At 40.9% G+C, this 27,566-nt stretch overlaps 1 protein-coding gene across 1 annotated transcript; it reads right to left on the minus strand.

The window, feature by feature from the left end:
- Positions 1-14,042: 14,042 nt before the first annotated feature.
- LOC137502863 (uncharacterized) lies at positions 14,043-16,216 on the minus strand. The gene is made up of 2 exons (XM_068230020.1): positions 16,072-16,216; positions 14,043-14,716 (listed from the first exon to the last, which is right to left on the minus strand). Exons 1-2 carry the CDS (start codon positions 16,214-16,216, stop codon positions 14,043-14,045), a joined length of 819 nt encoding a protein of 272 aa, XP_068086121.1.
- Between the last annotated feature and the right edge of the window lie 11,350 nt (positions 16,217-27,566).

The following is a 27,566-nucleotide window of genomic DNA, read 5'->3' on the forward strand; positions in this document are numbered from 1 at the left end:
CATCTTGCATCACAAACCTCAGTGCTGTGCTCCTTAGCTAGTTACCTTTGAAATGTGGTGACGGCAATTTGAAAAATTCTATGTGCTCTTGTTTGGAAACAAAGCCACGTGCTTTTTGACAGCTGTCATCCACCATCTTTAATCAATAGAGCACTGTACTGCTATCATGCGCGCAATTTCGTCAGCTGTCATCCGTCATCTTTAATCTGCAAAGCACCGTGCTGACCTCTATGTAGTAGCGGGCAATTTGAAAAGTTCTGTTAGCTGTCATCCGCCATCTTTAATCAAGAGAGCACCGTGCTGCCATCTTTAGCTAGATACCTTTGAAATGTGGTGGTGGCAATTTGAAAAATTCTATGTGCTCTTGTTTAGTAAACAAAGCCACGTGCTTCTTTTGACAGCTGTCATCCACCATCTTTAATCAATAGAGCACTGTGCTGCTATCATGCGGGCAATTTCGTCAGCTGTCATCCGCCATCTTTAATCTACAGAGCACGGTGCTGCTCTCTGTAGTAGCGGGCAATTTGAAAAGTTCTGTTAGCTGTCATCCGCCATCTTTAATCAAGGGAGCACCGTGCTGCCATCTTTAGCTAGATACCTTTGAAATGTGGTGGCGGCAAATTGAAAAATTCCACGTGCTCTTGTTTAGTAAACAAACTTACGCGCGGGCGGATAATTTAAAAAGAAAAATTCTACATCAGCCATCTCTCGACGCTAATTGCACAAGATGGTGGCTATACATGACTCCTTAAAGGTGCTTTTGCAAGATGGCCGCTATACATAGGTTCTTATGAGATGCCATTGGGATGCTTGCGCAAGATGGCAGTTATACAAGGCTCCTTATGAGACGCCCTAGAGATGCTTGCGCAGGACGGCGGTTGCTCTTATGAGGCGGTTTAAGGGTCCTTGCACACGATGGCTAGAGATGACCTAAGGATGCTTGCGCAAGATGGCGGACGCAAGATGGCGGCAATACACGACTCCTTATGAGACGCCTTAAGGGTGCTTGCGCAAGATGGCTGCTGCTCTTATGAAGAAAGCTAGCTTAGAGGCTAACGTGTCGTGCTAGTTCGATTCATTAAATTTGGGGCTTAAATGCATAATGTTAAATATCTCGAAAACGGTGCACCGTAGAGCAAAACGGACAAAATTTTTCTACCCAATACCTCGGTTCGCAGTATGGGGAACATAATATCATAAGAAAAACAGAGTCTAATGATGAGATCAACGGTTCGGTTCTAACTTAGGCCCTTTGGCATTAGCTCTGTTTCAGCTTGTAATGAAGCAAGTCTTCGTAACATGATCAGGTCTAGCTATGGTAGAGAGTATAACGTACCGTGCAGGTTCGATTCATAACATTTGGGGCTTAAATGCAAAATGTTAAATATCTCGAAAACGGACAAAATTTTTCTACCTGATACCTAGGTTTGCAGTATCAGGAACATGATAGCATAAGAAAAACATAGTCTAATGATGAGATCGACTGTTCGATTCCTACTTAGGCCCTTTGGCATTGGCAGCTATCTATTTCTACAAGATGGCGGCTATACATAGCTTCTTATGAGACAGCTTAAGAGCGCTTGCACAAGATGACTGCTGCTCTTATGAGACGCCCTAGGGGTGCTTGCGGGAGGTAGCAGCGACAAGACGATGACTATACACAGCTGCTTATGATACGGTCTAGAGGTGCTTACACAAGATGGTGGCTGCTCTGATGAACAAAGCTAGCTTTGCATCGTGCAGGTATTTTTACAGCACTAAACCTCATACCTTTGAAATGTGGTGGCGGGTAATTTGAAAAATTCGACGTGCTTTTTCATAAGCTGTTAAGGCCTCCTCTTATGTCAAGGCATAGCTCTATCGAACCAGTTTAAACCTGCATCGGAATAGCTAGAGTAAGCACGTGCTGCAGTGATGACGTCATTAAGCATGTTTAGACTTGCAAATCACAGAAGAAACGTAACAAGGCTGGAATCGAAAACTGCACTCTATGCCGTGATCATATGATCGGAACATTGATTGAAGTGTTTAGAACACTAAATAAGTAGAACCGAACACTGTACTCGATACAACATGTGTTTAAAACATGTCAGGGGATACCTTTGTTCTAAGAAGATTAGTTTACCGCACATTCCTTGTAGGGCTAATAGGCTAAGGGGCTAATGGGCTAAAGGGCTAATGGGCAAAAGGACTAAAGGGCTAATGGGCTAAAGGGCTAAAGGGCTAAAGGGCTAAAGGAGCAACAACCTCATCGATCATATCAGCAAGAACGCTTGTACTTTGTTAAGTGTAGAAAATTAATCTAAATTTGTAAATGGTTTCATGTTCAGAACAAGGAATGGACCTAGGGGTTACGTCTTACCTAATAAAATCCCCGAGGTGCGATGAGTTACGTTTTTCGAACTAGTGTTTGGAACACTGAACTTTTCAAGATGATAGCAGAGAGTTTAGCAATGTTCTGTTGTTGGATTAAAAATTCCGCGCTACAACATGCATAAAGTGGCAGCCTTGAGGTTTATTGCCGTAAAGATGACAAGAGTGAGGTTAACAATGTTCCGTTGTTGGAGTTTAAATTCCGCGCTGTAACATGCATAAGGTGACAGCCTTGAGGTTTACCACCGTAAGGATGGCAGCAGTGACGCTCTATTGTCCTTGAAAGTGAGGTTAGGGTTCGTCAAGAAGACAACTGTAAAAAAGCATGTGGCTATGTTTACCAAACAAGAGCACGTGGTCGTGACGTCACGGTCACGTAGTATGCTGCCTCAGCATGCAAAGTTCAATGTCTACACCTACGTAGTAAACATTCTGCTATGTTCACAAGATTTTTTACACATAACTATTCTTTATGCTTTAAGTTCATGCACATAGGCTATGCTAAGATAGCAGCACAAACACATGCGAACTTTGTAAATTCTAATGGAATAAGTTTAGTACTGCGTGCATCATGGATACATGATGTGTACACGCATTTAAACATAGCTATACTAATGCTGCTGCTTTGTTTACAAGATTTTTATACATTGCTATTCTTTATGCTTTAAGTTCGTGCACACACAAGCGATAGTCGTACGCTCTGGCAGGAGAAGTTTAGTACGACAGTCGATGCATACATTATCGATAGGTGATGTGTACACGCTTTGGAACATAGCTCCTTTTTGTGCTTTAAGTTCGTGCACATGGGTTAGGGATACACAAAAGCGATTGCTACATGCTCTAGCGGAAGAAGTCTAGTACGATAGTCGGTGCATGTAAAATCGATAGGTTATGCTAAGATAGCAGCACACTTACACGATTTTAGCACAATCTAGTGGAAAAAGTATAGTATGATAGTCGTTTCATGCAAAATCATTAGGTAATGTGTACACGCTTTGAAACAAGGCTATTCTTTGTACTTTAAGTTCATGTGTACAGGTTATGCTAAGATAGCTGCATAATCTAGCGCAAGAAGTTTAGTACGATATTTGATGCATGCAAAATCGATAGGTGACGTGTACACGCTTTAAAACATGGTTATTCTTCGTACTTTAAGTTCATGCGTATAGGATAGGCTAAGATAGCAGCACAGTCTAGCGTAAGAAGTTTAGTACGAGAGTCGATGAATGCAAAATCGATAGGTGATGTGTACACGCTTTGAAACATAGCTATTCTTTGTACTTGAAGTTCATGCGTCTTAGTTATAGTAAGATAGCAGCACAATCTACCTGAAGAAGTTTTGTACGAGAGTCGATACATCCAAAATCGATAGTTGATGCGTACACGCTTTGAAACATGACTATTCATTGTACTTTAAGTTCATGGGTATAGGTTATGCTAAGATAGCAGCACAATCTAGCGGAAGAAATCTAGTACGATATTTGATGCATGAAAAATCAATAAGTAATGTGTACACACTTTGAAACATGGCTATTCTTCGTACTTTAAGTTCATGTGTATAATTTATGCTAAGATAGCAGCACAATCTAGCGGAAGAAGTTTAGTACGATATTTGTTGCATGCAAAATCGATAGGTGATGTGTACACACTTTGAAACATGGCTATTCTTTTTACTTTAAGGTCATGCGTATAGGTTACGCTAAAATAGCAGCACAATCTAGAGGAAGGAGTTTAGTACGATAGTCAATGCATGCAAAATCGATAGGTAATGTGTACACGCTTTGAAACATGGCTATTCTTTGTACTTTTATGTTCATGTGTATAAGTTATGCTAAGATACCAGCACAATCTAGCGGAAGAAGTTCAGTACGAGATTTGATGAATGCAAAATCAATAAGTAATGTGTACACGCTTGAAACATGGCTATTCTTTGTACTTTAAGTTCATGTGTATAAGTTATGCTAAGATAGCAGCACAACCTAGCGGAAAAAGTTTTGTAGGATATTTGTTGCATGCAAAGTCGATAGGTAATGTGTACACGCTTTGAAACATGGCTATTCTTTGTACCTTAAGGTCATGCGTATAGGTTATGCTAAGATAGAAGCACAATCTAGCGGAAGAAGTTTAGTACGAGAGTCGATGCTTGCAAAATCGATAGGTAATGTGTACACGTTTTGAGACATAGCTATTCTTTGTACTTTAAGTTCTTGCGTCTTAGTTATGCTAAGATAGCTGCACAATCTACCTGCAGAAGTTTAGTACGAGAGTCGATACATGCAATTTCGATTGTTGATGTGCACACGCTTTGAAACATGACTATTCATTGTACTTTAAGTTCATGTGTATAAGTTATGCTAAGATAGCAGCACAACCTAGCGGAAGGAGTTTAGTACGATATTTGTTGCATGCAAAGTCGATAGGTAATGTGTAGACGCTTTGAAACATGGCTATTCATTGTACTTTAAGGTCACGCGTATAGGTTATGCTAAGGTAGCAGCACAATCTAGCGGAAGAAGTTTAGTACGAGAGTTGATGCATGCAAAATCGATAGGTAATGTGTACACGCTTTGAAACATGGCTATTCATTGTACTTTAATTTTATGGGTATAGGTTATGCTAAGATAGCAGCACGATCTAGCGGATGAAGTTTAGTTCGATTGTCGATGCATGTAAAATCGATAGGTGATGTGTACACGCTTTGAAACATGGCTATTCATTGTACTTTAATTTTATGGGTATAGGTTATGCTAAGATAGCAGCACGATCTAGCGGATGAAGTTTAGTTCGATGGTCGATGCATGTAAAATCAATAGGTGATGTGTACACGCTTTGAAACATGGCAATTCATACTGCTGCTCTGTTCCCAAGACTTTTAAGCATAGCTATTCCTAATGCTGGTCTTAACGACGTCGAGCTAAGGATTGATTACGTGACCGTGACGTCACAGCCACGTGTTCTTGTTTTGTAAACATAGCCACGTGCTTTTTTGACAGCTGTCTTCTTGACGAACCCTAACCTCACTTTCAAGGACAATAGAGCGTCACTGCTGCCATCTTTACGGTGGTAAACCTCAAGGCTGCCACCTTATGCATGTTATAGCGCGGAATTTAAAATCCAACAACGGAACTTTGTTAACCTCACTCTTGTCATCTTTACGGCAGTAAACCTCAAGGCTGCCACCTTATGCATGTTGTAGCGCGGAATTTATAATCCAACAACAGAACATTGCTAAACTCTCTGCTATCATCTTGAAAAGTTCAGTGTTCCAAACACTAGTTCGAAAAACGTAACTCATCACACCTCGGGGATTTTATTAGGTAAGACGTAACTCCTAGGTTCCATTCCTTGTTCTGAACATGAAACCATTTACAAATTTAGATTAATTTTCTACACTTAACGAAGTACAAGCGTTCTTGCTGATAGCGATCGATGAGGTTGTTGCTCCTTTAGCCCTTTAGCCCTTTAGCCCATTAGCCCTTTAGTCCTTTTGCCCATTAGCCCCTTAGCCTATTAGCCCTACAAGGAATGTGCGGTAAACTAATCTTCTTAGAACAGAGGTATCCCCTGGCATGTTCTAAACACATGTTGTATCGAGTACAGTGTTCGGTTCTAGTTATTTAGTGTTCTAAACACTTCAATCAATGTTCCGATCACATGATCACGGCATAGAGTGCAGTTTTCGATTCCAGCCTTGTTACGTTTCTTCTGTGATTTGCAAGTCTAAACATGCTTAATGACATCATCACTGCAGCACGTGCTTACTCTAGCTATTCCGATGCAGGTTTAAACTGGTTCGATAGAGCTATGCCTTGACATAAGAGGAGGCCTTAACAGCTTATGAATAAGCACGTCGAATTTTTCAAATTACCCGCCACCACATTTCAAAGGTATGAGGTTTAGTGCTGTAAAAATACCTGCACGATGCAAAGCTAGCTTTCTTCATCAGAGCAGCCACCATCTTGTGTAAGCACCTCTAGACCGTATCATAAGCAGCTGTGTATAGTCATCGTCTTGTCGCTGCTACCTCCCGCAAGCACCCCTAGGGCGTCTCATAAGAGCAGCAGTCATCTTGTGCAAGCGCTCTGAAGCTGTCTCATAAGAAGCTATGTATAGCCGCCATCTTGTAGAATTAGATAGCTGCCAATGCTAAAGGGCCTAAGTAGGAATCGAACAGTCGATCTCATCATTAGACTATGTTTTTCTTATGCTATCATGTTCCTGATACTGCAAACCTAGGTATCAGGTAGAAAAATTTTGTCCGTTTTCGAGATATTTAACATTTTGCATTTAAGCCCCAAATGTTATGAATCGAACCTGCACGGTACGTTATACTCTCTACCATAGCTAGACCTGATCATGTTATGAAGACTCGCTTCAATACAAGCTAAAACAGAGCGAATGCCAAAGGGCCTAAGTAGGAACCGAACCGTTGATAGACTATGTTTTTCTTATGCTATCATGTTCCTCATACTGCGAACCTGGGTGTTAGGCAGAAAAATTTTGTCCGTTTTGCTCTACGGTGCACCTTTTTCGAGATATTTAACATTTTGCATTTAAGCCCCAAATTTAATGAATCGAACTAGCACGACACGTTAGCTTCTAAGCTAGTTTTCTTCATAAGAGCGGCAGCCATCTTGCGCAAGCACCCTTCAGGCGTCTCATAAGAGTCGTGTATAGCCGCCATTTTGCGTCCGCCATCTTGCGCAAGCATCCTTAGGACGTCTCTAGCCATCTTGTGCAAGGACCCTTAAGCAGCCTCATAAGAGGAACCACCATCTTGCGCAAGCATCTCTTGGGAGTCTCATAAGGAGCCTTGTATAACCGCCATCTTGCGCAAGCATCCCAAGGGCGTCTCATAAGAACCTATGTATAGTGGCCATCTTGCATAAGCACCTTTAAGGAGTCATGTATAGCCACCATCTTCTGCAATTAGCGTCGAGAGATGGCTGATGTAGAATTTTTCTTTTTAAATTATCCGCCACCATATTTCAAAGGTATGTACCTAAAGAGTGTAGCACTGAGCTCTATAGATTAAAGATGGCGGTTGACAGCTGACAAAAAGCGCGTGAGTTTGTTTGCTAAACAAGAGCACGTGGAATTTTTCAATTTGCCGCCACCACATTTCCTAGGTATCTAGCTAAAGATGGCAGCACGGTGCTATCTTGATTAAAGATGGCGGATGACAGCTAACAGAACTTTTCAAATTGCCCGCTACTACAGAGAGCAGCACGGTGCTCTGTAGATTAAAGATGGCGGATGACAGCTGAAGAAATTGCCCGCATGATAGCAGCACAGTGCTCTATTGATTAAAGACGATGGATGACTGCTGTCAAAAAAAGCACGTGGCTTTGTTTACTAAACAAGAGCACATAGAATTTTTCAAATTGCCGCCACCACATTTCAAAGGTATCTAGTTAAAGGTGGCAGCATGGTGCTCTCTTGATTAAAGATGGCGGATGACAGCTGACGAAATTGCCCGCAGGATAGCAGCACAGTGCTCTATTGATTAAAGATGGTGGATGACAGCTGTCAAAAAGCACGTGGGTTTATTTCCAAACAAGTGCACATAGAATTTTTCAAATTGCCGTCACCACATTTCAAAGGTAACTAGCTAAAGAGCACAGCACTGAGGTTTGTGATGCAAGATGGCGGATGACAGCTGTCAGAAAAAAAGCACGTGAGTTTGTAAAGCACGTGGAATTTGCCACCACCACACAGAGGGCAGCACGGTGCCCTCTTGATTAAAGATGGCTGTTGTCACCTGAAATTGCCTGCCACCACAGGTATCTAGCTAAAGAGGGCAGCACGGTGCTCTCTGGATTAAGGATGGCTGCTATCAAAAAGCATTTTTCAAATTATCCGCCACCACATTTCAAAGGTAAGTAGCTAAAGAGGGCAGCACTGTGCTCTATAGGTTAAAGATGGCGGATGTCAGCTGTCAAAAAAGCACATAGCTTTGTCTTCAAACAAGAACACGTGGAATTTGACGCCACCACATTTCAAAGGTATCTAGCTAAAGAGGGCAGCACTGTGCTCTGTTGATTAAAGATGGCGGATGACGGCTGTCAAAAAAGCGCGTGAGTTTGTTTCCAAACAAGAGCATGTAGCATTTTTCAAATTGCCGCCACCACATAGAGGGCAGCACGGTGCTCTCTTGATTAAAGATGGCTGCTGTCATGTGGAATTGCCTGCCACCACATTTCAAAGGTATCTAGCTAAGGAGGGCAGCACGGTGCTCAAAGATGGCTGCTGTCAAAAAGCATTTTTCAAATTATCCGCCACCACATTTCAAAGGTAAGTAGCTAAAGAGGGCACCACTGTGCTCTATAGATTAAAGGTGGCGGATGACAGCTGTCAAAAAAGCACGTGGATTTGTTTACCGATTCTAATCTCGCGCTAGTGAGGTGAAGTTGGTAGCACTAAGGTTTAGGCCCGTTAAGATGGCAGCACTGCGGATGACAGGTGACGAATTTGCAGCTACTGCGATAAAGAGGGCAGCACGGTGTTCTATGGTTTAAATATGGCGGATGGCAGCTGTCAAAAAAGCACGTGGACACGTTTATCTCACGCTAGTGAGGTTAAGTTGGTACTACTGAGGTTTAGCCCGTCAAGATGGCAGTACTGAGGTTAGCGATGCGTTGTTGTCTGTCAAAAAGCACGTTGCTGTCAAAGAACACGTGGCTTTGTTTACCTCGCGCTAGTTAGGTTAAGTTGGTACTACTGAGGTTTAGGCCCGTCAAGATGGCAGTACTGAGTTTAGCGATGCGTTGTTGTCTGTCAAAAAGCACGTGGCTGTCAAAAAACACGTGGCTTTGTTTACCTCGCGCTAGTTAGGTTAAGTTGGTACTACTGAGGTTTAGGCCCGTCAAGATGGCAGTACTGAGGTTAGCGATGCGTTGTTGTCGATGACAGCTGTCAAAAAGCACGTGGCTTTGTTTACAAATTCAAATTTCCCGCGGATGGTGGAGGAGGCCTCTGGGAGGCCTCTGGCTGTGGTGGTGGTGGAGGAGACCTCTGGGAGGCCTCTGGCTGCGGTGGTGGTGGAGGAGGCATCTGGGAGGCCCCCCAGTGCGATGGCGGTGGAGGTGGTCTCTGGGAGGCCTCTGGCTGCTGTGGCGGTGGAGGTGGCCTCTGGGAGCCCGCCGTGGCCGTGGCGGCCGAACTGTCCAATTATACTACTTTTGTTGTTGGATGAAACGAATGATATTTCAGTTACCAAGTTACTAGGCATTGTTATAAGATACTATTCAAAAAGAAAAAGAGAGATTGTCGTGACATATCTACAGTTAGTAGAGTTGTCAGAATGTAGCCTACAGCTGATGCTATAGTTGTGGCTTTGGAGAAATGTCTGTGTAATAAAGGTTTAGATTTGACTAAATTACAAGCAATAGGAACAGACAATGCGTCTGTTATGGTAGGCATAAATCATGGCTAAAGTGCCAAATCTACAATTAATCAGATGCGTTTGTCACTCTTTACAATTGACAGTTTCACATGCATCAGGGTGTTTACCGAGGAACTTAGATTTCCTCATAAGGGAAAGTTACAATTGGTTTTCACAATCATCTCTACGGCAGGTAGTATACAAAGAACTATACGAGACAATAAATGAAGGCGACTCTCCCTTGAAATTAGTACAGTTAAGCAAAACTCGGTGGCTGTCCATCGAAAGTGCAATGACAAGAATAATGCAATAGTGGACCGAGTTAAAAACACACTCTGAAATCGCTCGTCTTAAAGATCGCTATTACAGCCGATATTTTATATTCAATGTATAGCGACCCTCAGAATTACTTGTACTGTACTTGTTTTTTTCTGATACCAATTTTGGGTGAAGTACAGACCGTAAATAACAAGTTCGAAGGTAGAAACCAAGATCCTACAAAATTATTAGGTGACCTAATCCTTCTCATTAAGTCATTATGCACCAAGGTTCTACTGCCCACTGTCAAAGTAGATGTCCTGAAAACAGAAATTAATAATCATCTGGACCCAAAGCCCTATCTAGGTTATGATTTCGAAACTAAAGTATCATCGTCCTCGCTTTCTGAAGACCAACAGAAACAACTACGCGATAGATGCGTGCAATTCATTGTTGAACTTATCCAACAATTGAGGTAAAGATTACCTGAAAATATAGGGATCCTTGAAAAAATGTCTCTCTTTTCACCCGAAAATTGTTAAAGGCCTTTTAAGTTGCAAATTATTGATATAGCACAACTCTTTTATGCTGACAATAATGTTATTGCGAAAGTAGAAAACCAGTGGAGAAATCTGCATTATATCCAGTGGACTGAAGTTAAGGACACTGTGAAATTTTGGGCAGAAGTTGATATGTATAGGGATTCAACTGGTGAAAACCCTTTCAGCGAACTTGCAAATTTAGCTATATCGACTCTCGTACTTGCTCATTCTAATGCGGATGTAGAACGAGTGAGAAATAGAATGTCAATACAAACTCTCCATTCGGTCTTGTGTGTAAAATTTGGATTGAATAGGACAGGGAAACGCTGTTATACATACGATCTACCGAAAGAAGTACTGCAGAAAATAGGCACATTAGAGTCATACAACTATCCGGGTCAAGTACCCTCAACTTATACAGATCAGCCATAAATAAACAAAATTAGTACAGTTTTTAATTTGTGTATATAGTTTGCAATTAAATACACTTATATTAGGATTACGACAATTGATAACACGCAGTGAACATTTTATTATTATAATAGTGCTAGTGTTTGAGTGTGACTTGTATTCAATTGATCATATGGCTATAATATAGGCTAGACCTATCTTTACAAGAGGACACCATTAGACTTACTAAACTTTAGAGGCAGAACAGCACAACTGAAAGGAGGTAAGTGTAAATTTAATGCATTATCTCACTACATCTGGAGAATTTACAGAGTTTTCAAATCCAGATCTGGAGATTTCTGGTGTTTTTCAAATCCATATCTGGTGATAATGAGTATCTAGGAGTTGGCAACCCTGCAACGGCGAGGTTGGAACTTCTTTGGTTCTAGAGCGAGTTACTCTTAAACACTGCTTGTCACTTTCCTAATACACAAGATTAGTGGAATAAATCCTTGTGCACATTCCTCAGGTAAAGTGTGAGCTGATTGGTTTCTGAAGACAACAAAGAATTCATTATCATTTAATATTCACGACCACATCGTATCAGGTTCTGCTTGGTATATGCCGGGCGAGTCTGCTGGGCCTGAATTTTTCTCTTGGTAGGCTTCGCAATGAACGTCACTGGTCGTGTGATGGTCGATTCTCCTTTCCCATACACTAAGTAACAGTCGCCTGTAACCACTTACTGCACCATCACCTTCGCAAAAACATGTATGCAACACAATGCTTCCAAGTGGCATACGGTTACATGTTAATTAGAAGCTTTCAGTAGGGAATGAAATGAACGCTAAAAGCGATGGCATACTGATAGAAAACGTGTGTGCATTTGCGAAGCAGAAGTAGTACGCTTTCCGGTACTGCTGGCTGGAGTCGCCATGGTGTCATAGGTTAAGTGGGATGCTGTTAGTACAACTGTGATTGGTTGGTCGATTCGAATGCCACTTGAGCCTGATAATTTTATTTGAATTTTGTACTTCGAGAAACATCCACAAAGGCAATCTATCGAATACCCTCACGTCATGGGTTATTTATTTATTTAATATTTATTTATTTTGGCACTGTTCAAGGCCATTAGAGCTACTTATGTGGACGTTTTATAAGCAGGGTGGGATGAGGACAGAATGGTTGGGGGTTTGAATTCGCTTGAGCAAGCAACAGCTGGTTAGTGCAGTAAGTGTTTGAATAGATGGCCTTCAGTAATGCAAGTTTCAGCACGCCATTGAATTGACATTGGGGTTGTTGTAGCATTGTAGGTGTTACAGATTCACAAGCTTCCGTAAAAAGGTTTCGAAGACTTTCGACTGCTGATCGTACATTACATCCTTCAAATAGCCCCAAAGGAAAAAATCCGGTGGAGTCAAATCTGCCGATGTAGCAGGCCTGGTGACAGGTCCTCCCCTTCCTACCCATAAACCACGGTGTGTAGCAGTCAGATATTTGTGAAGATCTGCTGACGTGTGAGGGGGAGCTCCGTCATGTTATACCACATGGTTACACGCACACTCAGCTGTACATCATCTAGCAGCAATGGTAGTTGGTCTTGAAGAAACAGTAGGTACCGGGCTCCTGTCAAATGAAATATGGTCCAGTTATGTGAGCACCCAGTATACCACACCAGATATTTACTCTCCATTGTGCCTGAAATGCGGCCTCTCCTACCCAGTAGGGATTTTCAACACTCCAGTAGTGTATATTATGATGATTCACAGAGCCATTGTTATGAAATTGTAACTCGTTCGAAAATAAAATGTGAGGTACAAATATGGGATCATTTGCGACTTGAAGAAACAGTAGGTACCGGAATCTATTCCATGGAGCTCTAGATGTAGCTGCAAGCGATATGGATGAAACAAATCAGCGTACAAGATCCATACAACAGACGACTGGCTGATGTTGGCCTGTTGTGTTTGACGATTCCCCCGGAAAGTGTCAAAAACCATCTCAGCAGTTTCACCGGACGTACCTGGTGCCTCTTCAACAGGAACTCTTAAAGAGATGAAGTTATACGCAAACGTCGCTCCACCATCATAAATGTAATTACGATTGGTTGTCGTTGTCTGTGTCGAAATGTTTCGTGGTACAGGCACTGTGCTTCCTGTGCATTCTGTCTTGCTTCATCATAGATGAGGATTATGTCAACATACTCATCCATCAAATACATAGCGAAGAAATTACCAGCACTGTTAGTGAGGCCGCACACCGGACGCGTCAACATCTGCAATGCAACATGAAAAACGACTCGCTTGTTTGTCGCACTCATGATGCAGACTTGTACCCGCACACCGGAGAAGCATGTGTCTGCATCAATACGCTACGCATTATCGGCTGTTAACATGGCCTCCTCGAGTGAAGATGATATTTTGCTGTACATGTGGTTGAAATTGCGTAACAAGAGGAAAAGAAGATTGATTCATGATTTTAATATGTCATGTGCTCAGCATGGTGCTTATACCTTAGCGCATGACTTACTAAAAGATCCGGTAAAATTCCATTCATACTACCGAATGTAGCCCGAAAGCTATACAGAACTTCTTTAGAAAATTTCTCCAATATTAAGAAAACAAGGCACAAACTACAGGAAGGCTATAAGTCCTGATGACCGAGCTCGATAGCTGCAGTCACTTAAGTGTGGCCAGTATCCAGTATTCGGGAGATAGTAGGTTCGAACCCCACTGTCGGCAGCCCTGAAAATGGTTTTCCGTGGTTACCTTAATTAAGGCCACGGCCACTTCCTTCCCACTCCTAGACCTTTCCTGTCCCATCGTCGCCGTAAGACCTATCTGTGTCGGTGCGACGTAAAACAACTAGCAAAAAAAAAAGTCCTGATGAAAAGCTACTTACAGTATAACACTAAGGTAAGTTCAAAGCTTAGAATAATAATTTGTTATTAAAAAATTAAATTATTTATTAGATAATGAAACACAGCTGTGAAACTGTTCATATTGACGAAGTATATAAATAATATGTGTGCAATGTTTTGGTTTTTTCACTTATAACTCTGTATCACACAGTGCTGTCTTCGTAACTATGCCTTATCAGTATGAGTGACCACGTTCTTCCTCGTTTTCTTCTGGTAAATTCACTGCATACGATAATGGTGAGATAGTATATGAGGAGCCTGTCTGTCCACCACCGTATTGCAATACGGAAGTTGAAGGATGGGAATGAGTATCACTACACTGAACATTACTGGCTGATCCGTAGAGCATGTCATTTAATTTTTGCTGCACAAACAACTTAAATGAGCTTCTAGCTGCAGGTGATAATTTAGCCACATCTGGTAGCAGGCTTTTGAAAAACAACTCATCTGGGTTATTACACTCCGGTTCAGCCGTACGTTTTGCTTTCATCTGAATATATGAAGAGAAAACTTTGTCAATATCCATTTTCGTGGCACTTCTTTTTGTATCTCTTCTACGTGTTCGAGGTAGCGGCTGCATGATTTCTTGAGCACTATTCTCCTCATCTCTTTCTTCTGTCATGGCCACTGATGATGGTTGTTCCCCTGTAGCAGATAGCTCCTCTTCATACGTATTTTCTACGTTTCCCACTTGTCTTCTTGATTTAGTAAATGGTGTCAAAAACGCCAAGTAGTCTGCAAGATAGTAGGGCTTTTTGGTTACTGCTGCTGAACCACTGGTAGGAGCTTGCCTTAAGTATCTGGACCAACAGTTCCTACAGTTTCTCCATTTGTCTTTACAGGTGGCCACTGCAATGAGAAAATACACTTATTATTATTATTATTCTTAATTTTTATTTATTTATTTATTTATTTATTTATTTATTTATTTTATTTCATATAAAGGATGTCCTTGAGGGCAGAGCCCTATAGTGGGACTATACATACAATAGCTATACCAAGGAATGTTTATTATCACATAAAAAATAAATTCACAACAAACATTTTATAACAAAAACAGTGCAGTTCAATGATATTAAATGTATAGAATGTATGTATATGAGTGCAATTGTCAATAGTTTAATTTGGCTAAAATAATTTTTACAAGCTTTTTAAAATTTAATTTAGCAGTTATAGTATTCATGGTCCTTTATTTCTAGATATTTAGCTACTGGCAACAGTTTCAGATGCTTGAGCTTTGAGGAGAAACAACAATCGGATGAAGTGTGTTCGGCAGTATGGACAACACTTCAACCTGCACCCTCAAAGGAGTTATGGGAGAATATTTCCAAAAGATATTTGGAACTCTGGAATATGCCCAACTGCACTGGTGCCATAGACGGGAAACACGTTCGTATCCAGTGTCCGAGAAACAGTGGCTTATCCTTCTATAACTACAAGGGCTATTTTTCTATTGTTCTATTAGCCTTGGTTGATGCAGATGGGCTTTTCATTGTTATAGAAGCTGGTGACTATGGCAGAATTAGTGATTGTGGCGTGTTGCAAAACTCAGCTTTAGGAAGAAACCTTCAGCAGGGCACACTGAATATACCTGATCCCAAGAGGCTACCGAAAGATGATGATCACTGTTCACCATTTCCTTATTTTTTCGTTGATGATGAAGCTTTCCCATTACAGAAGAATATCATGAGACCCTATCCTCGAAGAAAACTTACAAATGAAAGGCAGATTTTTGACTATAGGCTTAGCAGGGCTAGAAAGAGTGTAGAATATGTTTTTTGGAATGCTTGCTTCAAAATTTAGAGTTCTCGGTACAGCTATAGCCTGCAAACCTGATAAAATAGACAACATAATACGAGCAATTTGTGTCCTGCATAACTTCATTAGACTAAAAGACGGCGTTTTTAGTGAACCGAGTGTAACAGATAAGGATGAAAATACTGACAATACAATGTGTTGCAACCCTGCAACAGAAGAGCAACAGTTGAGGCTGTTGAATTAAGAAATCACTTGTGTTCTTACTTTATGAAACCAAATGTAGCCCTTTCTTGGCAGAATAAGTATGCTATAGAATAAATATAGCTGCACTATACATTATCAGTAATTCTGGTTGCGCAAGAAATGTTTATTCTTACATAATTAAACACGTCATTACTGTACATAGACCTAATTAATAAATATGTTACTGAATGTAAGTTACTTACCATTTAAATTTAATTCTTTGGACACTGCATGCCACGCTTTATCCACCTCGTTCTTATTCGAATGTCCTGGTAGCGAATAATCATATATTATTCGATATTTCTCCACGGATTGCACTAATTTAATGTTGATTTGTTCTTCATTCATGCTGGCACATGTGTTCACTGGCACTGATCAGAAAAAGCAGGAACAGAACTATACGAGAAAGTGTTTGCTTAAGACATGACGCATAGAAATGGAGCATGCAGTGTCTTATCGCCCGTGTCTGCAGCAGGGTGCTGATGATATCAAGACGCAGACCGGTGTGCGGCGATTTTTGTTTTTCCATTGCTTATCACTGTGCGTCATGTCTCTGTGTCGCTGACGTGACTTGACGCGTCCGGTGTGCCTTAGGCTACACCAAGTGTCAGGCCAGTACACATTGAACATCCATGCTGGATGCTACTGTTTGAATGGCCTTGCATTTGATCCTCAAAGCTTAGATGCTTGTTAATGATGCTTCTTGTTTAAAGGGGCCTAGCATCGAAGGTGATCGGCCCACCCTTAAAGTTTAAAATGTGAATTAAATTATTTAGCCCTTGTGGGATTTGAACCTGCTTAACATAGCACATGTGCCAGCAAGTCTGCATTTAGTCCATTACACTACGGTGACTGTTGCTTTGAACCTATCAGAAAGTGTACTTGGTGTAAAACTACTTCCTGCTTTACAAACACACACACCTTTTATCAGTATGTCGCCGCTTTTAGTGTCAGTTTCGTATCCAATCGAAAGCTTATAATTGGCACGTACTTTATACATAACCGTATGACAGTTTCATGCAATGTGTAAATACCTGTCGCATACATGTTTTTGCAGAAGTCTTGCTGTGATTACACAGTAAGTGCTTTAAAAGGCGACTGTAGCTTGGTACAGGACCAGAGGAAAATCGACCATCAAACCACTGATGTTCGTTGGGATGCCTAAGAGAAAAAGTCAGGCACAGTAGACTAATCGGGTATACCAAATATGAAAGAGGTGCACAGAATAAAAGGGGTGAACCAGAAATCACTGGAATCTGAACACACTGCCTTCTGATGATCTATGCAACTGAGTTATTCATCCTTAGGTCATATTTGTCCTTGTCGTGGTGCCTGATTTGAACTCTGACCGGGATTCTTTCTAGAACATCCCTTACTCAGCCGGCGTGTGACGACGCTTCCAGTGAGCCTGTCAGGCAACATCACAGCTCTGGCTGTGTATGTAAGAGTAGCATTGAGTAAAGGAGAAACAGAACGCCACCCCGTGGCTATTCCAGAATGGAGCGACTGAATGGGCATTGTGGGACAGTACAATACAGTTGGACAACATACAGTTGCAATAGACAAAATCAGCCACAATATGAGCTACAGTTTAAAAAATATAAATACATCTAATTGTCATTAAATGGAGCACTGCATGTAAAATGTTCATATACACTTAAAATAAAAAAGGAAAGCTTATCATGACACTTTGGGCTATTTGTCTATCGAATAGTAACCGGGGAGCTGATCATAACTACCGTGTTACCTGCCCCTTGACAACAAATTAAATTAAGATAGTTTAACTATTTCATATCAGCCTATTTTTTAGATATGTTTCGAAGTTAATTAAGGGCATATCTTTCCACTGGGTAGGTAGCTTATTGAAATAATTTCATCCCATTATATCTATAATTTTCTTGCGTCCTTTTCTATCTAACGTGTGGTAAATCTAAATCATTCCTTCTCCAAGTATCGTATGAATGTACATTTCTACGATGTCAGATCATCGAGATTTTCTTTGATATTAAGGATGCAATCAAATATGTATAGTGATGGGAGAGTTCTTGAAACATAGGCCTGCATTATTCCCTATTGGCCTTGCCTTTTATATATCTAATTGCCTTCTTTTCCCACTTAAACACATCTTGCATGCCTGTCAAAATCCCCATAATATGATACCATATGATAAACGAGAATAGAAAGCATAGTATGCATACATTTGACTACTACTAACTGACTCTTTCAGCCTTTGAAGTAAAAGTAACCATCTAGACCAGGGTTTTCCAATTTGTAAGGGCTCGAGAGCCATTTTGGAAACCTTAGTCGTGTTTGCGGGCCGCACTTTACTAGGCCAATTTTCGTAAAATTCTACAAATAGTACAGAAGCACCATTATGAAATAACATGCATAGTTCAATTGAAATGAGGGTCTGATCATTTTAATTGCTTAAAACATTATTTTAAAATTGCATAAAAAAGTCAAATTTGGAGCTGGGTTGAGACAGTTGAGGCGCTGGCTTTCTGACACAAGCTTGGCAGATTCAATTCTGGCTTAGTCCGGTGGTATTTGAAGGTGCTCAAATACGTCAGCCTCATGTTGGAAGATTTAATGGCACGTCAAAGAACTGTGGGACAAAATTTCGACACCACAACGTCTCTGAAAACCATCAAACGTAGTCAGTGGGACGCAAAAATAATAACGTTATTACTTGAAATTTGGATTTTAAGTGTTTCGAAATCAAAAATAATCTGTTGAGAACAAGTGAATACTTGAAAAGAGGAACTATTAGTTCTGACTTGGGTCTATAAGGTGTATACGTGTTTGAATGAGCTAATAAATATTTTTGTGACTTTTCTTCACATTATTTCTTACAGTGCTCTCGCGGGCCTAACTTTTGTGTGCGAGTGTACCAGGTTAACTCAGATCCCAATAATTTAACAGAACTATGTTCATTCTGATGTAAAGGTTGATTTAATTAAGTGAAAATAAATAACTTCTGTCTTCTTACTATTTAAAAAAAATATTAACCTGCAACCAGTTGGTGATTTGTGTAACATCTCTAACCTTTCATTTTCCACATTTCTTAACTCCTTACCAGTTGTTACGATAGTGATACCATCTGCATAGAGTACTGACCTGCGAGGAAAGGTCCTATAACAGATCCCTGTTCCTACTTTGAGTGCTACAGATTTTTTGTTTCCAACTTGTACGATTTGATATCTGTCGTTGAGATAGGATGTGATTTATAATAAATCTACATCTTTAACGCCATAATAATTGAGCTTTCTTGTTAGTATATCATGTGATATGGAATCAAAAGCTTTACTGAGATCTTACATTGTAGCAAACGTTATGTGGTGAGACTAAAAATCCTGTACTACCTCGGTCACAACAGTTTCTACAGCTTCAATGGTGGATTTGCCAGTTCTGAATGCTTCAAAGTTTTAGTGGAATTCCAGCCTCACCAAGTCAGCAGTGACAGGCAGTCATTCATTCTTTACTGATAAGGTGAACTCACGTGTATTCAAGGAGACATTAGCAACAGTTCTCCCTGTAAATACAGTGTATTGGACAGTCAAGCCTATACAGTTAAATGATTTGCAGTTTTCTGTTTCGTTAACTGTGTCAAGTGTCTTACAACATCTTATGAACCTGGACGGGAGTTTACACCAATAATACAATTTTGTAGATATCTAACGGACACCAGGTGATCTGAATTTAGTACTGAAAGTTGCTCAGGCATTCAACACGAGAAGCTTTTGTTATACCATTACCCCATTTTGAATGAGATTGTACCAACAAACTTACAATTTTGAGTTCTTTCTATTATTAATATGTTAGATGTGTTGAACTACCTAAATAATGTTTCATTTGGACACAACAGTTCTGTTGGAATGGACGACCTCAACATATTATGTCGTATTCAGTACATTATAAATGAATTAGGAACCACAACAGCTACACAAGCAGTGAATGGAGAGAAACAATCGAGGTGGCGTCGGCCGTACGCACTGTGGCGAGCAGAACTCAGAAAAATGGCCTCTATCAAAGCTGTTGCGAATTTCCTGGGATCCTATCCATATTGTCACGTTCTGCCCTCTTGTAGAAATAACTTTACATTTGACATGCTTTGGTGCATGGACACAAGACAGTCAGTTGTTACAGTCTTCTGTTATGGATATGTTATGTTTATAGATATGTTGTAAATACAATCTTACCTTGAAAGAAATATTTTCTTGTTACTGTTTCCGTAAAATAAAAACCGCGCCTGCATTTTGACAAACCAGTCTGCCAGGCAGGTTTTCTGGTTTGAATAGAACATTAGTGGTGACCGTGACAGGACATTCGATTCGACGTCAGGGAAGCTGTAAGTAAGTCAAGATGGAGAAACTCGTAATACTGAGAAAACCCATATGTGCAGCATTTACAAAAACTTTTGACTCATTGATGACGGAAACACAACTTGACAAGGTAAGATATCATTTAACTAAGTAAGAAATACTGGCTGTTGAACTGAAAGAAGCTGATGATAAAGTTTTAAACGTCCTTCTCAACAGTAGCGATGACGCAGATTATGAAAGTGGATACAATAAAGTGCAATACCGCGATAAATTAGATGAAGCACATCAGAGGGTCGAGAACTTTTATGCAGCGAATGTAGCAACAGTCACAAGTGAAGGTGTCGATGTGCTGAAAGACAATTCCGGTTCTGGTAAGAACTTAAGTTGTCTAAGATGGAACTGAGGAAATTCAGTGGTGAAGTTAGAGATTGGTTAGGTTTCTTGAGCCAGTTCCATGGGATCTGGACATAAAAAGGGAAAATAAATTCCACTACCTGATTCAAGCTACTACAGAGGGTAGTAGGGCGAGAGACGTCGTAAATAGCTTTCCGCCTACAGCTGATAACTTACAAGAAAGCAATTCAGTGTTTACGGAGTAGGTTCAGAAAAGAAGAATATTGGTGGAGTTTTATGTTCGTGAACTGTTAGGATAACAGCATCTCAGAAACTAACTATTTTGCAACTCTATGATCAATTAGAGTTGCATCTTTGGTCACTGGAATCGTTGGGAATGACCAGGGATAAATATGCAGCCTTTTAACTCCCAGAATACCTGCTAAGAGTGTGGTTTAGAACTGACATTTCTATACCTATCAGCGAAACAGCAGAGAATCTTTATTGTGAAAAATTATCGAGCTATTACTTTTTCTGAAGAACGAAGTGGAGGGAGAACAGAGAATTTCTCTGGCTCAAGTGGGATTCCATATATCCTCACAGAAACCGGGAAAGCAGTAGAGCAAGTCACCTTAACCTTAATCTATACCTACTGCTATTAATGTGTTTGCTGGAGAAGCAAGAGGTACATCAAATGGAAGCAATTGTGTCTTCTGTAAGAGAAACTATGATACGAAAGACTGTTTCAAGGCACATAATATGACTGTGTCTGGGAAGAAAAGTATATTGATAAAAACGGGGTGCTGCTACCAGTGTCTGAAACAAGAGCATGCGGCTAAGGCTTGTAAAGCGACTGTGCGGTATCAAGAGACACCATGTTCTTATGTGCCCAAAATGCCACTGAAGGAGTTGAACGAAGAGCAGAGGAAGGATGAGCCAAGTACGGAAAAACACAGTGCAACGTTGAGCAGTCAAAGCTATGGTCAAGAGGTTCTCCTTCAAACCCTAATGGTGAAGATCCTATCTGGAAGACAAGAACGCATCATCAGGGCTTTGATCGAGAGTGGATCGCAGCGATCTTATTTATTGGAAAGAACTGCTGTGTCTGTTGGACTTCAATCCTCAGGTGCGGAGACTTAAGCTCATGCTTTGTTTGGAGTGGCTGAAACTGACTGGCCTACCAGTTGAAGACCTGCAGCGATGATGGAAAGTATTGTTGTGGTGAGTCAGCCTGTGATTTGTGATGAAATTCCTAGGTTTCAGAGGGGTTCCTTAATGAAGGTACTGAAACAAAACAACATTTCTGTTTATGATTGTGGTCCCAACAGACCAGAGATTGAACTGCTCCTGGGAGCTGACGTGTGTCATAAACAGTGACACTGCGCTGTCCAGAGGACCTGCAACAAAGCTCGTAACAACTGGGGCCTCAAAATGAACTTGAAGAAGCAAGTTCACGGTAGTCAGTAAGCAGAGCGACATCCAATCAAATTTGACGCTTGGAGCCAAAGATTTTGAATGTGTTACCTCTTACACCTTTGAGGTTACTTGAATAGAGGCTGGGAATAGAGTCAAGAGATCAATATGCAAATCGAGCAGGCATGAAGCACCTTCATAAGAGTGAAAGAAATTCCTTTCAATCCAACATCCCAGACTAAATAGTCGGGGGCTCTGTGTTTCCAACAATGATGTTCGGGATGGACTTTGACCAAGACTGGAAGTCTTTGAAATGTGAGTCTATCAGAAAATGTTACAAATGGGTGGACAAAGTGAGAAATTACAAGGAAAGAAAAGTAAGGTGCTGCTTTCCCTCAAAAAATGGAAACTCAAATATTTTGGACATGTAACGCAGAACAATGATTACAGGCAGAGCGAGACACAGACTTGCTACCTCGAAAAAAGAAGACTGCCTGATGAAGATGATTATGCTGTTGCTGTTGGCTACAATTCCTCCCTCCCCACCATTAGAGGATAGCAATTAACACCAAACAGGCAACAGCACTAAAATAACAAAGAACTCCTGTCACTACAGTCACAAACCAATGTATTAGAAGCTAAGTAAGTAAGTAAGCAAGCACAATCTAACCCCTAATTTAAAGTGAGATTAGAACTAGGTATCTTCTAGTGTAATTCATTTAGTATTATAAGTTAGGTACGTTTTAGTTTAGGGTCACTCCTTGGGATTTTTCCCCTTACTGTCAAGTTTAGGGCACCCTCCTGTAGTTTCTTTTCACCCCCACCATAATCTTGTCACGTGAATTGTAGATAGCAGTGCTTACCCCGGGGTTAGTGCCCTAATATCCCTGGTGTGCGAGGGAGAGTCCCTACTGCATACTTATTAAGCCACCCATCGGGTGACTCTACGCCAGATCTTGAGCCCAGCAGCATACCTTTACCTCAAAGTATTCCCCTGTCTGCTGCGGTTTGTGTGTGTTACAGCGGCTGCAGTGACCAGCTTCTTCGGACAGCAACCTGAAGTGCTGTTGGCTGGAGTCGCCATGGTGTCATAGGTTAAGTGGGATGCTGTTAGTACAACTGTGATTAGTTGATCGATTCGAATGCCACTTGAGCCTGATAATTTTATTTGCATTTTGTACTTCGAGAAACATCGACAAAGGCAATCTATCGAATACCCTCACGTCATGGGATATTTATTTATTTATTTATTTATTTATTTATTTATTTATTTATTTATTTATTTATTTTGGCACTGTTCAAGGTCCTTCCAACTCCTCGGCCTTTCCTATCCCATCGTTGCCATAAAACCTATCTGTGTCGGTGCGACGTAAAGCCCCTAGCAAAAAAAAAAAAAACACATGTATGCAACAGGTATTTACACAATGCTTCAAACTGTCATACGGTTACGTGTCAATTATAAGCTTTCCTAGGGTATGAAATGAAGGACCCAGAAAGTTACATGAATTATGGAACAGGGTGTGTTATTTTGTGGGTAATGTATTCTAGAAAATATTTCTGACTCTTCTGGAAATACCACATTCGCGATCAGGCGTATTCTAGAATGTTAATCAAAGTTTGCGACCGAAAGTAGGGTTGTGATTGGTGAGTCTAGGTGGCGATAGGGAACTCGTGCACGCTGATTGGCTGCTCCAAAGCCGGAGTTTCCTATATATATAGAGAGCGGGGCAGTGTTTGTTTGTTTTTATGATGAGCCTTAAAGTTAATAATATTAGTGCCCCGTTCAACACTGTAGTACTAATTAGATGGCACCCATATATTTAATTGGAGATTCCGTGTCTTCATATTTTTTGTTGTTTATTATTTGCGTTAGATTCGAACCATAACACCCCCTGAGATAAATGTTGGCTGGGACTCAGGCTTTGAGCGGGTGCAATATGTCACCTGAAGAACACCAAGGGGACGACGTTTAAAGAGAGAAAAATCACGCAGAAGACAAGCATTTTTAAAATAAATGGTTGGAGGAAAATGAATATTGGGGTTGGCTCACTCCTCGAGAAGCCAAGTCATGCATGTGTTGTGAAGAAATACTAAATGCAAGTAAAATTCAACAATTGAAGCCAGTGGCGGCTGGTGCAGAAAATCAGTTGTGTGCTGTAACCCATCCCCACTCCAAAAAATAAAAATATTTAGAAACATACCGGTATGTGGTTTTCAAGATGCTCTCCACCGAGTTTTTCACACTGAACAAACACCCAAACAACCCCAACACATATACACATTCCTCGTATAAAACTATATAATTAAACTCACAATAACACCTGCAATGGCAAAATATTCATGAACAAAAACACTTGGTGCGAGCGCGCAAAAACAGAACTTCCCAGTGTTACCAACATCATTGAAATAAAACTAGCAACGTCGTAATGCAAAATTACATGTTATTTTTTATATTGACATTTATAAACTAGATATTTTTAAATAAAGAAAATCACAATATCATGGCCTTATTTTGACGACATAAAAAGTACAATTTTTATAGTTAATCGATTTACAAATGTGGCTATGGAATAGGCAAGTTGGTAGTATTCTGTCCTCTTCGGTATTAAAAGACCTGGCGCGAACAGCTTTATAGTATTTTGTTTTCCCGTTTGCATTGAGCGATCCTCTCTTAAATACTACCGCTGAGTCAAGAGGGTGCCAACTGCCACGTTCTCATATCGGTCGTAATGCAAGTGTGACTAGTGCAAGTGCTGCCTCTCTGTGGTCGAACGAAGAATCGCTGTGAAGTGATGTCTTGGCTGTTGTTTCCACAGCCTATCGGAACACATTCTCTTTGTATCGGAAAAGTTCGGCACGCATGCGCAAAAGACAGAGTTTCTGGTTCCTGGCTAAAAACTCGCTGAGCTGTCATCACACAGCACCCGGCATGGAGCGCACCGGTAGTTACCTGGTTGTGAGGAGAATTGAATAATTTCCTATTCTTTGGCTGACGTCTTTTTCAATGTACTGTATTTGATTGTAGATAATATTTTAAAACTAATTTATTTTACCAATAGGCAATGTACTGCAGCACTTCAGCACATAAGGTACGGCCGCCCCTGATTGAAGCACAAGAAGGGCATAATAAAATTTAAAAGGAACTGAAAGGTACGACTAAAGACTAGGGGACCCGTGCGAGAAATCTCGCATGTTCATAAACTACGTGTAGCCCCCTGATGAACTAAAGAATACACAAATCAGTACAATATTAGACACCACTTAAAGCAATCTTTGATTTTTAACATTTATGGTATCCACTTGAACGGAAGCAAATGCAAGTGCATTATTATACTGACGAATGATCCAGAAGTATTTTTTGGTTTTACATTCTTTTCTTAACTGATAAGGGGCTGCCTGGCCGAGGCGGTAAAGGCGTGCTCGGTTCGCCCGGAAGGACGTGGGTTCGAATCCCCGTCAGAAAGTCGTAAAATTTAAGAAACGAGATTTCCACTTCCGGAGGTGCATATGGCCCTGAGGTTCACTCAGCCTACACCAAAAATGAGTACCAGGTTAATTCCTGGGGGCAAAGGCGGCCGGGCGTAGAGCTAACCACTCTACTCCATCACGTGCCGTGGTTAACAATGGTGGAAGCCTTTACCTTCCACTCCTCCAAGGGCGTTATGGCCTGTACGGAGGTGTCTTTGTCTTTGTTTCTTAACTGATAATTAAAGCATGTTATAATGGCACAGAACAGGCGTCCCAGCGGGTAAAATGTGAAGCGGACAGCAACAGTATTTGCAAATCGCACACTTCGTACAATTTCTGTAAACTCATTTTTAAAATAAATTATCGGTATTTATGAAATGCGAGCGCAATTCGTCACTGCTAATACCTATTCTCTTTCTTTTAAATGCTCATTTGTCACGATCGGTTACTTGTGAGCGTCCCAAAAGGGGTCTGTACTACTGAAATAATAGCCTATATATGATTAGTCAGCTGACTGCACTTTAACCTTGTCGACTGCGGAACGTAATTTCAGTTTCAGTTCCATGGAACGTACCGTTAAACTGGCTCAGACACTTTGTGCTGGTTTGGACATGCAACACGCTGGATCAGGGATGGTGAACACGACTTCTGTGACACAACATACTAACATATTCTAATGTTTTTAACATGTCGATAATCTAGCAGAATAGCATATTTTAACATTACGATTTAATTTAATGAAATGGCGTTTGGATATTAGTGCTGGGAGTTTCTGAGGACAAGATCGGCTCGCCAGATGCACGTCTTTTGATTTAATGCCCGCATGCGACCCAGATGAAGTGATGATGAAGACAGCACATACACGCCCGCACGCTAACCCTTTAGCCATGGAGCCAACTACATTTCAATAAGGAAGCGTGTCACAATTAATTTTATGGCCTTTTTTTACAAATTTTATTACGTTACAGCAAAAATATGTCTTATTCTTAAAACTTGTCTGTTTTTTGACAAGTGAATATCAGTGATGTCATGAAATATTCAGTCGAATGGAATGCAACCCTTGCCTCGCTTCTCTACGGGCTCGAGTATGAAGTGACATGAATCTGTCGTAGCGGGTTTTTACGACCAGATGCCCTTCCTGACCTCAACCTCATCAGAGGAGCTAATGAGATTAAATGAATGACATGATATATGATAATAGGAAGAGAGAGGGTGAAACCCGGTGCTGGCACATAGCCTACTCCTGTCGAATAGCACCAAGGGGTCTGCTCAAGGCTTAACGTCCCCATCCGACGGACGAATCACCATCAACAGCTTCACTCCACATGAGCACTGCAGAGAGGTTTGTAATTTAATGCAGGATTTTAGCACGCAATCTACTGATTAGACTTTGTATACCACCACCTCCCCTACCCTGCCGGCCAACATTCTGATTGTGAATTTTTCTCGACCAACGGGACTCGAACCGGCTAACCACAGTGTCGGACTACTTAGACTAAACGCCTTAACAATCATGGCCACCAGGCGGGCTATGCAATGCAATCTAATACCTAAACTAAATGAAATGAGGGGGTTTTATCATGATTTTAAAGGAAAATAACTGGTGGCACATTAGAAAATAATAAACAGGACCTTAACCGTTACGGTAGTCGGAAAAGGGTTGCCATCACCGCACCAGATCAACGAATATGGTCAAGATTATTCCCAGTAGCGGTAGACGAAAGACGTATCAGGGGCCAAGAATTTCCGCATTTTATTCAGATTATGTCGTTGATAGTAATGTAAATATAGTTTGCTGGGGACTGTTAAAATAGATGCAAATAATTTGTGCGAGGTATCGAGAACAACAAAGCGGCTATCGAACTGTTGGGTATGTGATATCAACAGTGATACAAGCGTCTGATCCTCGTACATGGACACAGGCCTCGGCTAGGGTAATTATTTATGTAATTTTAAACCATTCATTGATAAGATGAAAATCGCAACACAATACTGACCGGATTTTGAACCGCAGCCTTCTGGAAGGCAAGCCAGCTGCTAAGTAACTGACCTAATCGTGTCCCCAGTTTTTTAAACAGCTCTTGATGTGCTTTAATCTTAACCATGATAACATATTAGGATGAGGAGGTATCTTAGAGTTTACTTTATGCCTATAAACAAGA

The sequence above is a fragment of the Anabrus simplex genome, chromosome 13, assembly GCF_040414725.1.
Source record: "Anabrus simplex isolate iqAnaSimp1 chromosome 13, ASM4041472v1, whole genome shotgun sequence".
Classification (NCBI taxonomy): domain Eukaryota; kingdom Metazoa; phylum Arthropoda; class Insecta; order Orthoptera; family Tettigoniidae; genus Anabrus; species Anabrus simplex.

Coding starts and splice junctions, on each gene's coding strand:
- LOC137502863 (XM_068230020.1), bottom strand. CDS start 16,216: ATGAATGAAGAACAAATCAACATTAAATTAGTGCAATCCGTGGAGAAA. Junction 14,717..16,071: donor CAAAGAATTAAATTTAAATG/GTAAGTAACTTA, acceptor TTCTCATTGCAG/TGGCCACCTGTAAAGACAAA.